Source organism: Anas acuta, chromosome 4 (genome assembly GCF_963932015.1).
Source record: "Anas acuta chromosome 4, bAnaAcu1.1, whole genome shotgun sequence".
Lineage (NCBI taxonomy): Eukaryota > Metazoa > Chordata > Aves > Anseriformes > Anatidae > Anas > Anas acuta.
In genome coordinates this window covers 26,688,000-26,702,407 of record NC_088982.1, presented here as the reverse complement: position 1 = coordinate 26,702,407, position 14,408 = coordinate 26,688,000, and the positions used below count along the sequence as shown (strand labels likewise).

Here is a 14,408-nt window from a genome sequence, read left to right as displayed (position 1 = left end):
ATAACTATTGAGAATATAATGTCAGCAAAAATGCCAGTGTATTGGGAGTATGTATCTGTGGGTTTTCGGTGTGCCATATATAAAAATAATCATGTGAATTAATAGTAAAGTTATTTTTCTTTTTCTTCACAGTTACCCTGTCTAAAAACATGAATTCCTTGATGTTTCTGACCATTCACAGGTCAGCTGCTGATAACCATGTTTGTGCTGATGAGTGGCAAGAAAATTTGAGTCAACTGGCCTGCAATCAAATGGGTTTAGGGTAAGGTCAGTAGTTTGTAGCACTGGTGAATTTCTTAGTCCAATGGGAGTGATGAAGTTAAATGTGAATGATCATTGATCCCTGTGATCCATGCAATGGTAGACCTAGTGTGGAAATAATTAATACAAGGAAAAGAATAGTGGAATTTTGTCATGTCATGAAATATGTCAGAAACAAAAGCTGGCTAAAATCTAGGCACTTTCACCATTTCGTAAGCACTGCATGATTGTTAAAAGAGTCTGTTGAAAAGATAATGTCTTGCAATGAACTTGCAGTTATTTCCAAGGCTCAGAATTGTTTGGAAGTGTGTTACTCTGTATCTCCCTAAAGAATTAATGCAGAATTGTCTTATGAAAGAAAGGAAAGTTTCTCTGGGTTCTCTAATAAATACAGTGAGATAGGCAACCAGATATATTTAATTTAGGTGTCTCTGAACAGAGATTTGGAAATGATAGTGTTTTCTGTGTGGATCTTGGGGAAAAAATATACATGTCTGCATCTTTCTTATTGCATGCACACTATCATCTGCTTGATATCCAAAGCTATCTTTTACTAAGACAAGCCTGATGGTATAGAAGGATATCTTTTGCCAGTGTCTGATCACAAATCGGATTAAGAAATCTCTTTTCTATCTGCCTTTTATCACTATGTAAATTGATATTCAATCTTGTTCTTTGTACCTTTCTCAGAAAACAAAGGAGGATAAAGACCCTTTACAGTGTCTGCACTTAACCTACTCTGCATTATTACCTTGCACTGCATGGGTGCTTAACATCATTTCTAACAGATGCCCCTGAATTCAAGACCACCTGCACTGAACAGAGTACCTGTCATTCTAACACACAGTAATTCTGTATTGCTCTATCTGATTTAGTATATCTAAATAACGTTGACATTATCTTTATGCTTTACCTTCATGTAACTTCCTAATAAGCTTAAGCTCCTTTGGTACCTTCAAAAACAGTTAATTGCTTTTGGAACTACTTTGTTATCTAAAAATAAGCTGATCATCTTTATATCAGTCAAGTTTTATTTATTTATTTATTGATATCTTGGTCAAATATTCTTCATTTTCTTGTAATGGTTGCTGTTAGGAAAATGGAAAAGGTATTAAATTATCTCAAGACCTCTGATCTGTTCCTTTTTTTTTGCAAGGTTTGTCTAGGATGAAATTATCATCAGTTGAAACTTACATTTTCCTGCTTCTTTAGTGAGACTTGTTAACAGAAGTAATTATCAACTCTATCACTTCTAATAAATGTATCAGAGGCAAATATTTCTTAAATCTCACAGACCCATTTTCTAAAAGGGGAAGACTAATAATAATTTTTCTACAGATTCTTTTTGGTGATAGGTGTGAAGTGCAGTGGGAATTTTCATTTCAGATATGAAGTCTATAGCTTCAGTCTGATTTTAATATTCAATTTTAATTCTTCCTTCTGATAGCTCAGAAAACCAAAGTAGTGTTTGTCTTTCCCTTTCTTTGTGCCTGATTTTGTCAGTCCTCTGAAGCTTGATTTCCTTAGCTGTTCTCTGTGTTTGTGGGAACTGGCACTGCTGAAAATACAGTGGATTAGTTTTGAAGAAGATCAGTAAGAAAAACATAGGTTGTAATGCATACATCAAAACTAATGTCATAAAAGAGTGAGTAAATATAGTTATTTAACTCTTCTTTCAACATTGCGTGAGGCTTCAGTGAATATGTCCCAAATATTTGTCTATGTAGTAAAGGGAGAAGATTTAATACTACATTAACAATAATAATAATTCATATCAGTGTAAAATCTGATCTAATGCCATAGATTTCACCTGTTTGCTATTACGTTCTGCATTATTTATTTGACTTAAGATGGCAAGAAAGGCTGAATATGATGTTGATACCACTGGTGTATTTAATAAGTTATTTCCAGTTGCCACTAAGGTTGCAGGTAAATTGGACTGCATGTTATGTAGAGCACAAATACAGACCAAAGAAATTTTGGTCAATCCTTTTTATCTATCTATCTATCTATCTATCTATCTATCTATCTATCTATCTATCTATCTATTTTAATGAAGATAACATTTTAAACATTTTAAAATGTTTAAAAACATTTTAAACAATGTTTTACTTCAGTTATTCCCAATAGGAAATATTTCATTTCAGCAAATTAAAGATGTGAATGTAAAAAAAAAATTGTGCCACAGTGCAGAAATCACCAGTTGTGTGGCTATGCAAATTTATTTAATAATGACTTATGATTGTACTTGATTTAATAGATCTCTTTTTATTCTTAGAGAAAAACAGTTCAAAGTTGAGACTTATTAATAACTCAGACCTGGAATTGCAATGAATGGTATCATATGGTATTTTTATTTTCTATATAACTCTGCAACATATTGTTCATAGCTGTGTCTGGTGTTTTCCCAAATGACAAACCTCAATTGCTATATAATGTTGTCATGTTTAAAATATGAAAGTAATGTCTTTCTAACAACTTGTAGATATCTTTAATTCTTCAGCCAATATTGATCTGAAAAAAAATGAAGATAATTTAATGACAGCAATTAAAGTTAGATTAATTTAGCTGATAGATAGTTGTAACAGATTTGACAAAATAACAAGCTGTTTGGGAAGCATAAGCATGGTATCTGAAGCAACATTAAAGGTAATGCTCTTCTGACTCTTATACAAAACTCAAACTGTTTTCCTGGCTGTCAACCAATTGTAATTCCACAGACGCTGTTTTTTTTTTTTTTTTTTTTTTTTTCTTCTGGTTTTACACAACACAGCACATGCAATGTGTTGTGTGATGTGTGATGCAACATCACAAAAAAAAAAGTGCAAGTTCCAAGAATTGCGTGAAAGGCTTTGGACTGATGGTGACTGTTGCTCAAATTATGCAATACACGTTCTTAACAGTTCTTTTGTTTTCCTCTAGTGCAAAATGAGTGTTATGTGCAAAGTGAACTTTTGTATATAATGCTAAGAGCCTAAGGGGAACTGTTTGTAGAGTTCAAATCTTAGGTTTTGCAAAGCTTACAGCCTGAGAGAACTGTTATGTCACCTGATAAGACAATCTGTTCATCTCAGGACAGATGATTTTGTTCATAGACTGAGTCTCACTTTTATGTACAGTAGGGCATGTCTCTGGCAATTAGTTTTCCTGCTACCACAGAGAACAAAGAAACAATTGCCATCATTTTCTCAGGTCAACATTAGCTATATTGGTTACACACACTAGCACATGGTGTGTGCTAGAGACTGTGTTGCTGAAGATATGCATACTGTGCTTGTTCAGAATATTGTTATGTTCAGAGACTTGTCTCGATGTTTAGTTGAAGAAAGCCCTTTTCACATATTCTGAGGTCTGCTTTTTTGTTAATGAAATGCTGATGATAAAAACATGGCCTGCTCAGATCTAAAAATTGACAAAACGAGAAGTTAGTGGAATTGTTTGGTTACTTTATGGCACTTGAGTGGAATAGTTTCTCTTTCTTGCACTAGGATGATTATGATAGCAAATGTCATAATGATAAACTTCAGCAGCTTGTACCCAGTAGAGTACAGGAGAATTTTAACTGATCTGCCTGGTCTAGTATAGCTGTATCAGCATAAAATCATAGCTGTTTACCAAGTGAGTTGTTCATAAAAATCTGCAGTAAGCTCTGCTACCTTTTCCTGGAGGCTGCACCACTGGTGATCCATAGAAATAGGTAGCTCCTTTTTCTTTGTTCCTCTGCCATAGCATCTACTGTTTGTATTTATGGAAGGGGAAGGCTGATCTCTTGCTCCTGCCTGGCTTTTTTCCCCTCTGAATGCTTTCTCACCCTATCTCTTTGGTACACCATTCTCTAATAATATTTGCTCATATATATGCAGTCAAGCTGCTGGAGCAATAATCCCTTTTTTTCATCACCTGAATTACTATGTTCTCTAATTATTTTATAATTATTTCTGTATCAGAAATTAAGGAAGTAGAGTGTATGTAAAGTCTTATATGCTTAAAAACATCACAGAAACCCCAAATTGAATGTTTCTGTCCTATCCACAGTAGAAAATTATTTTTTTCAATTTAACCTACTTTATTTTCTCCAAGAATAAACATGACATTTAGGAAATAAAATGCAGAGAATGAAGTATTGGAGCATGCTAATTGATTTGAAATTAATATTCTCTCAATAGAATATATAATGTGCTTGACCTACCTTGAATATATTTACATTGTCCCTGTCTGCAGTGTGTTCTCTTTTTAGAGGTTTAACAATATAGAGATTTCTTTAGATTACATTTATTTTATTAAGAGAAACATCAAATAATTACTGAATAAGATTTACTGAAAATAACATTACAAGTTGTAGTTGACATAGAAGACTTGGTTCATCACTGCTCAAAAATATTAAAACAATGTTAAAATGCAGTTATACCTAGACTTTAAGCAGCCTATTAGAGATGTATTAGTCTATATCTGATAGCTTATGTCTCATCTGTCACGTACATATGCATTTTTCAATATATAAAGTTATTTAGAGAAGGCTTTTTTGAAGAAATTTCAAACTAATAATTCTTTGCAAATTGTAATGATTGCTTCAAGACCATATTAATAATATGGTCACTTGCCTCTTATAACACTTGTTGTCTGCATGATTGGATACTTTTCTTTCTTTAAGTAAAAAGGTAATTGTTATTAGTGCTGACTAAAAAAATTAAAAAGATATGTGGATACTGTCAACCATAGAAAGGTTGTTATTTTAATGGTTGATCACAAATACTTTTTCCAAACTATGTTATGTCCCAGCTTGTACAAATGACATTATAATAAACATTTTTTATTTTTTTTCCCTGGGGCTTTCAAATCAAATTTGCTGAGTTTAAAACTACACAGATATTAAATCTGTACAGACAGGAAACAGATGCTGTTCTAGCTCTGAAATAGGCCTAATTTGTTTTATATTAGTGCCCATACACATGTTATTCATTACCTTCTGGCACAACACAAGGCTTCCTTTCTCAAGCCTGTTGTCACATGCATCTAAAAACAATAGAAGCTGAACAGAAGAATGTTACTGTTACTTTGAAGATAGAAGGAGCCCAGTTATGGATTATACTTAATTCTAAACTTTTTAGTACATGAGATAAATTTGCATAATGAAATAGGGAAAATGAGGTATTAAAACCATTGTTGTGCAGAAGTATCCTGATTTATGTTGCTTTTAATTATGAACAGAATATTAATTTCATAACCTAAAATTAGTCCCTGGTTTCTGTGTTTTTTTTTTTTTTTTTTTAATCATTTTTTAATTGTAATTTAGTATGCAAATTATAACTTTCCTTGTGTTTCAGTATAAACTATACTATAATATTTGTCTGTTGACCACAATGATCAGCAGTTAGCAAGCTAGAATACTTTGAAACCTATTATTTCTTTAATATTTCCATTGCATAACTTTTGTAATGAAATAACCCTAAACATTACTTTTCCCCACTGCAAGCAACTTTATAATGTACAAGACAAACTGGCTTTTGTTTTCTTATTAAATTAAAAAAAAAAATCCCTCTCTCCCTCTCTGAAGTACATGTAAGGGAATCCATAACTTGACATTAAATTTATTAAAGAAACTTTAATTAGACTTTTAAAAAATGAAATTTGAAAAATTAGTAAAGTATAAGTTAGAATTTCCCATTCGGGTAGATGTTTTTTGGCAAATTAAAATGTCTCAATTTTCTGATTTTTTAAGTGACTAATTTTGTAGTTGCATCTTCAAATAATGTTTATGGACATTGCCTTAGATTAAAGGAAACTTCTTAGATTAAAGTAATTATATATTTTGGAGTATTATTTGCCCTTTTGTTAATCTAGCAGACAACTTTTCTGAAGCAACAAGACTTAGTTATCTGATACAAGCTGTACAGTGACCTGAAAGAGGAATTCTAGACAGTGGAAGTGTAGTTCAGACTTACAATAATCAGTATAGAAGAACAGTGTAAGTATGTAGAAAAAGAATCATAAAACCTAGGAATATATACACACATATATTTAAAAAGGCAACATAAAACAAATAATCTCAATAAAATATATTAAAATGTTTCTATGATAGCAAAGCATTGAGAATTAGGGCTAAAGTAAGAAAAGAACAGACTATACGCTGCTCGTCAAAGTAGCTGGGTCTGCTGGAATGTGTTCAAGAGAATTTAAGACACATGACTATGGCAGATCTGCATTAGGATTGTCAAATGTTAGCCAGTAGCTTTGAGAAGTTGTAGAGAATGGCTTTACAAGGCTGAAAACTGTTTAATGTACCATCTTTCATGAAAAATGAAAAAAGAGGAGATTTAGAAACTAGTTGGCTTGCTGCAATTATCAACAAATAATTACAGAAGTATAATATAAGGAATAATACAAGGTCTTAATGACAGACAACCTGTATTTATCAATAACATATGTCAAATTCTCTTAGCATGAAAGTTAAAAGTACATCATTATGTGAAATGACTTTTGAAATAAGTAATGGGATATGGACAAAGATGAAAAGACTGATGATTCATTGTCAAACCTTAATGACATGGTGTTGAGCTAGACACATCTGTCTGTGATGTTAGTGTTGTCATGGGTCAGTCAGATGATGGAGTAAGAGTATGCTTACTAACTTCTCATTCAGTATCAAGCTGGGGGGATCTGAAAGCATTTTGGAGGACAGGACTAGAATCTGAAATTAGAATTTCTTGACAGACTGGAGAAATAGCCTGAAGTCATACTAATGATTTCAAGACAGTTCAAGACATTATGTGTAGGAACACATTGAATGGAGAATGGTTGGCAACACCAACCATTCCAATAGGAAATATTGTGGCTCAGAAGATGAAGATAAGGAAACAACACCTTACTGCTATAGGAAAAGCAAACATGGTATTTATGTATATAGTCAGGAATGTTTATGTACGTAAACATTCGGTGTAATCACTCTGTTTTGTTCAGCTTCTGTGGGATTTGGACTAGATGGGGAAAGTCCAGATGAGGTCACCGGGAATGACCAGAAGTCTAGAAATCATGCTCTGTGAAGAAAGGCTGAAAACTCTACGTGGGGTGAATCAGGGTGAAGGAGGTATGGGAGCCTTCAAATATGTACAAGACTGTTGCAAAGAAGCAAGGAATAAACAGTTCTCTATTTCCAGGGGGAAAAAGATACAAGTAATAAGCTAAAATGACAGGTAGGGAGATTTAGAACAAAATTGCTAACTGTAAATCCTGGAATGCATTGCCTAGAAATGCTGAGGAATCTCCATCATTAGACATTTTTATAAGCAGGGTAAACAAATATCTGTCAGAGGTAATTTAGATATAGTCGATCTTATTTTGGGGTAGGGGAATGGATCACGTGGCCTCATAAGGAAAATTTCCTTTCAGCTGAATTTTCTGTGATAGTTTTGCTTTGGTCAACGGTTTAGTGAAAGAAAGCCTTGTGGATTTTTTTTTTTTCCAGAGGTCCTAATACCATTTCATTGTTGAAAACAATGCAGAGAATCTCATAAAAATCTGAGTGAATGTGATAGCTTTTACCACAGAACTTGGTGTACCAGACTTGGTGTCAAATCTATAGGGAAAAACAAATCATAAATATTGCTGTTTATAATGAGTCTACTGTAAATTTATTTTATTGTAATGTTTTTGATATGGCCTTGGAGAAGTCTGTAGACTAAGACTACAGACACCCTAAAGAGTGTTCACTGTGCTAGGTCAGAATGGTTGAAAGTTTAGAAGTTTTATTATAGTTCTTTAGAATAAAAGATTTGCTACAGATATTCAATACCCATATGGGACAGCCAGTTAAATTTTTTGTTGTCTGTAAAGTAATAGATTCTTAGATCACCATCAGCCCTAAAAAAAAAAACAAAAAAAAAAACCACAAATGCTTCCATCACAACATCACCATGAGATTTTAGAATGGTACACGGATTCAGGTAGGATTTTTGATTTATCTTGAAAGTTTGGTGGAGGATCTGGTCCAAAGATCATTACTTAAAAGGTCTGCATTACCGTTACTGTGATATGAATGTCTTGTGTTTGCAGGTATCACTAAAGCCTGATTTAAGTGATATAATTATATCAGTTACTGTGCTCTAATGTTATACTCCAATGTGTGGTAAAACCTTTGCTAGTAACTGTCACTGTCTTTTGGGATCAAGATCTTCAGCATAGGTACTATCCACTACAGTGCATCAGAATCATACAATCCCAGTTGTATGACATCTGGAGATCACCTAGTCCATCTCCCACTTGAAGCAGAACTGTTACCAACGCTGGATCAGCTTAGTCACTTCTCTGTTTAGCCAAGTCTAGAAAACCTTGAGAGACTGACACAGCCTGTGTTTTCCAGGTCTGCCCTGCCTTCCTGGTGGAAAAGTATTTCCTTTCATCTGCTATCAATCTCCAAAGCTGCCACTCCAGGCTGTTACCCATGTTTTACTATGTGGCACTACTGAGAAAAGTTTGATCCCATCACCCTTTAACTCTTCAGGTAGTTGTAAGTTGCCATTGAGGTGGCTCTTAGCTTTATCCTCACAAGACCAGTTCCTTCACTACCTCCTTGTGCATCAGTGTCACAGGCTCCTAGATACTTCGGAAGCCATCGCAGGGCTCTCTCCAGTTTCTGAATACCCTTCCTGAACTGAGAGGCCCCCAAACCTCACACTGCATTCTACATAAATACGCTTTCAGTCACAAAAATACGGTTTCAATTTTGCTTATTGCTGCAATGTAGGTAATAATTAAAAGTGTTAGTGTAAAATCAGCACCATGTTTCTGAAAAAAAAAAAAAAAAAGCTGTTCTGTGTAAGTAAAAGAGGAAAAAAGAAAATTTTGCAAAGAATTGAAAGGGCTTTCTGAAAAGCTGATGAAAGAGGTTCCTTATTTGGCTTGTTTGAAAACTTGAGAGATATTAAATATGGCCACACACATGATTTTTGTGCAGACTGAATCAATTTAGGTCAAGTTCAGAAAGCCATTAAAATAAAAATTTGGAAAGACAGCTAATTTCAACCTCTATTTGGAAAGAAAGCTGATTTAGGTTTATGTATTAGAGTAATTAGTAGCTATATCCTTATTTTGTTCTAAATAATTCATTAATAACTTAAAACATTGTTGGAGTCTCTAAGAAACTCAGTAAAAGAGAATATTCCTATGAAGAAATTATACCCTGTGAAATGAAGTGGCAGTATTCACTGAAAAATGAATCTTCCCTTTAGAGCATGTCCACAGAAGAAATTCTGTGCTTCAGCTCTAGGAGGGATAGGATAAAAACTTTAGAAGGAATTCTGAAAACGTAAATTAGGGCATATTGGTTCTGAGTGTATTACATCAGGTTCTGACTACCAAGTGAAAAAAAGCATAGCCATTTTATTTTATCAAATAAAATGTATTCTACTAATAATTATAAAATTTCATACAGGCTTAAGTATCTTGTAGGTTGTTGTCCTAGTTTAGAAATGAGTCTGTTTAATAATGATTATAGCATCATGAGCTGTAGGTTTCAACAAAATAATGTGGTAGTTTGGATAATATAGATTTGGATCCATCAGATGGTAATGATATTTGTACTTTTTTGAGTTACATATTCTATAGGTCAGACACTTGTTTACAGCTATATAAAATATCTCTGTATGTGTCATCTTTAGAGAAAAGTAAGCTTGTGTTTGTCTGGTGGGAGAAAGAGTGGAAATTAAGCAACTGTTGGAAATGAAGGAGGGGGGTGGGGGAGCTTTATGTGTTTTCCATAGGCAAGCAATGATGGAAAAAAGATGTTTGCTGCAAAAATAGCTTTCTCTCAATGAGAAAAAGTACAGACTTTAAAAATACTTGTTACTGTCTGGTTGCACATTCTGGGTAGTAGCTCATGGAATGAGATTGCTTAATAATGCCCAGAGAAGGCTCTGAAAAATAAGTCATGTAACAGGCAAGACCCATGGGTGGGATCTCAGAGCCTAGTTAATTATTTCAGTCCTGTTGAAAACATTTCCATGTGGTTGCACTGACAACTTTACCATAAATCTTAATTCTTTGATATTTGTTAATTTATGTAATCAGCTGGTAAAGGATACCATACTTCGATAAATATTTTAAAACAAATACAGGTAATGTTAGAAAAAATAGACTCTAAGACAAACTAATAATCTGGCTGGCATTGCTAGGTACTGTCATGAAAGACTTGAGTTCAAAGGTGACTTTTAGGACATTTCAGTTTTTCTGAACATCTCTCATTCTCTTTTCCATAAACCAGTGCTTAGAATTTGGCCCATAACTAGTGTTCAGGGGAGCAACCCTTGGAAGCCCTTCTAATTGTCAGGAATTGATAGCTAATCATGGCTGTTTCTGTGCTAGAAAGCTATGTGACTTGTACAGCCATTTCAAAAATACATTTTTTTCCCTTTTGGCAGTTGAGATTTACTAAAACAGTCTCTTCAGTGGTTTATCAGGCAACACCTAAACTGAGAAAGTGGAAGTGTGAAAACATCTCCTGGTGGAATCATTCTAACTTGCTTTCATATTCCTGTTAATTTCTGCAGAAGGCCAGGTTTGACATTATCACCTGTAATTTGTTTTACTTACAAAGTCAAACAGCTTGGACTTAGAGATAGTTCAAAGTATTATTAACAAAATTTAGATTGCTCTTTACTGTTATATCTGATTGGATTTCCAAAGACAGGAATGCAAGGAAATATTTTTTACTTTTTCCTCTTCCACAAATGAAGATCTATTTGCTGTACTTATGGAGTCAGAAAAATGTAGAAACATTTCAATGTATGCTGTATAGTGAATTCGACCAGAAACCTCTTGCTGTTCCTGATTCTGATTCTGTTTTTTATCGGAAAATACAATGTGAGTGACAGTAGTACATTAGTTGGCCTGGCTTCTTGGGGTGATATAATTCCCCTAACTATGGTTCTGTTACATGTGGCTTTCACGTAACACTCTACTCTATGTTTTGATAGTGAACAGGATGTATTAGGGCCTCTTCCTTTCATAATTGTAACATAGGAATTTAATAGGAAGTCTATGAATGTCTTTTATTTGTTTCAGAGGACCACCTACAACAGAAATTGTATTAGAAGATGAGGAAATACAGCACCAAAAGTGGCTGAATCTGCACCCAGACTGGAAGAATAAGAATGCATCAACTTTACACGCACTTCTAGTGAATGGGTAAGTGATAGGTAAATTAGATTTATTTTGCTGTTGTAGGTAGTCACACATTTGGAGAGATCACAGGTTTTTCGGCAGAACAGTATCCTCTTACAGTAAGCTTAATTAGCAGCTTCTCTGGCCTTATACAGTGGTAATTTTCTTTTATTAACTCTACTAAACATGTAGTTGGTAACAAGAAGCCAGGCCTCAGTTGTGGTTGAAACATTCATAGCGTGACTTTTGAGTCTAAAGAGTCAATTAACGTAAACATTCATGACAAAAAATGGGAGAGCTATCTAATCCATCTTCAAAAAACAGATTGTTTCCCTACTCCTCTTTCAAATGGCCAGAAGGAGATTTCATAACTCTGTTCTTCAACAGAACATTCTTGTGTTTCACAACAGAAGACTGACTTGGCTAAATGCAGAGGGCAGAGGTACAATATATGTGTGAAGAAGAAAATCTGAGGAATACACCTCGATTTTTTTCTTTTCCATTGTTGTCTGCAGGAAAGCATTTCATAATGGCTGATTCCTTCAGCAGAACAGTACTAAAAAGATTGCGTCTACAAGTGCATACTCTTGCTTTCCAACAGCTCAATTTTGTGCTAGTTATGTTCTACAGTAGTAAGTTCCTCATTCATTTAAATTCATTTTTATCCCTTCATCTAGAAAAAGGGATATTACAAGATGGAGCCTGATACTTTTGTTTTTACATATTTTCCTTTCTCACTGTATTTTGCCACTATCCTAGTAGTATCCAGCTTCCAGGTTCTGGAAAACTGTGCAAAGGAAAAGGATCTGGAGGTGTTGGTTGATGCTCGGCTGAACATCAGCCAGCAGTGTGTCCAGGTGGCCAAGAATGCCAATGGCATCCTGGCCTGTATCAGGAGTAGTGTAGGCAGCAGGAGCAGGGAGGTGATCATCCCCCTGTACTCTGCTCTGGTGAGGCTGCACCTTGAGAACTGTGTTCATCTTTGGGTCCCTCACTACAAGAAGGACATTGAGGCCCTGGAGCAGGGCTACGAAGCTGGTACAGGGCTTGGAACACAAGTCCTGTGAGGAGTGGCTGCGGGAACTGGGGTAGGGTAGTCTGGAGAAGAGGAATTTCAGGGGAGACTTTATTGCTCTCTACAACTACCTGAAAGGAAGGTGTGGGGAGCTTGGGGTCGGCCTCTTCTCACAGATAACCAGAGACAGGATAAGAGGGAATTGCCTCAAGTTGCATCAGAGGAGGTTCAGGTTGAAAATTAGGAGAAATTTCCTCTCAGAAAGAGTGGTCAAACATTGGGACGGGTTGCCCAGGGAGGTGGTGGAATCACTGTCCCTGGGGGTGTTCAAAGAAAGGTTGGACGTGGTGCTGAGGGACATGGTTTAGTGGGTGACATTGGTAGTAGGGGGATGATTGGACCAGATGATCTTGGACATCTTTTCCAGCCTTTCAATCAACCTTCTATGATTCTATCTAAATGCTTTTCTCCAGATTAAATCAAGAATAAACATCTTAGGTTGTGAAAAGATGCAGAGGCAGGTCCAAAATCATATTCTGTTTGTTCACTAAGGTACAAAGGACTTTCAAGAGGCTTTGCCGTATTTGAAAGTGGTCTGCTAGGAAATACGTGAGAAGAGATGTATTGGAGCCTCTGAGCTACAAGATAGAGTGGCAAAAGATGTAGTCTCACCCATAGCGAGGTCACATCAAATAAACTTCTCAGTGTGTGTGGGGGGGTAGTAATTTATTCTCATGAGTGTGGCTGGTCTAAATTATTTTCTGTGTATTTTTATGCAGTGTAAATACCCCTAAAAATTGTTCAAAGCCAAGCACCATTCCTGAAATTAGTCATATATCTCCAGGCACAAAAATTTATGTTCTGTGTTTTCAGGCTGAAGAAGTACAGAAAGTAGACTGATCTGCACAGTATGTGAATGGAGCAGAGGTCTGGTCAAATCAGTGATCAAGGCCTGAGACTTTGGTGGTTGGCACTCAGATGTTGTGCCCACATTTATATCTATGACCTAAAATCGAATTGAGCCTCTTTTTAAATAGTTGCAACTTTAAAGAAACAGCCCACCTACTGAGATTACTTCAAATAATAACCTGGGGAATATGTTATCCAGATATACAGTCTAATTCTGCTCTGGATCTGCCTCTAAAAAGCACATATGCATATATGGTATGAATTAAAAAGTCATGTGAATAGGCAGCCAGAGAACTGAGCAACAGCACTCTCAGTTTTAGCAAGGATTTCCCCTCCTTTGACAAAAAGTCACTTCCTTGCTCTCTCATCTTAAAAATTTAAACGGGATTTATTTATGTATTTATTTATTTATCTCAATACTTGCTTCCTGGGATTTCATCAAAATACCAAAACTTTTTGGGCAAAAATTTTCATCATATATATTTCAAAGAAAACCCCATCCTTTGGCTGTAAGGATGCAGAGAACAGCAATCTCTGTGCTTTCAGGTGCCATAAATTAAGACTTGACAGACTGTACATCCCAGCCGAGCTCAGGGCTGGATCAGTGCCCAGACAGCAAGGTCGTCTGCAAAATATGTAGCACCTGCTCATGAAACACATTGTAAAGCTGAACTAATATTTTGAACTGTTGCCAGAAAGACACTGGAAGTCATCTGGCATGAGAAGCTCTTTGTTTTTCTTTTTACGGTTTGGGGAATTTTTAAGAGCTCATTCAAAACAGTGGATACAATACCTGTACTGATATCCAAATCACCCAAAATTATATGAATTAGTTGAGATTTTTATGATGTTCTTGTTTCAATATTTAGGCAGATATGTCGAAGCAGAAGCAAAGTGGCTCTCCTTTGCACTAAAGAAGGTAAGAGAAGCGCATATTTCTGAAAAAAATAGACAAAGCTGTTTATAAAGATATGTTAAATATACCTTAACAAATACAGATGCTTTGTGTGGACTCATTCTGACATTTGACTGGACCTCTGCAACCTCCAGTTTTGTATTGCTTTTTTTT

The 14,408-nt window shown here is 35.2% G+C and overlaps 1 protein-coding gene across 4 annotated transcripts in view; it reads left to right on the top strand.

The window, feature by feature from the left end:
- The window catches only part of CORIN (corin, serine peptidase), a 129,441-nt gene that overhangs the window by 105,236 nt on the left and 9,797 nt on the right, over positions 1–14,408 (top strand). For all 4 annotated transcript variants that reach the window (XM_068680274.1, XM_068680273.1, XM_068680275.1 and 1 more), the window contains 3 exons: positions 133–262; positions 11,317–11,439; positions 14,209–14,258. In XM_068680274.1, the coding sequence (XP_068536375.1) occupies positions 133–262; positions 11,317–11,439; positions 14,209–14,258 (303 nt within the window). The remainder of the gene's footprint in view (positions 1–132; positions 263–11,316; positions 11,440–14,208; positions 14,259–14,408) is intronic.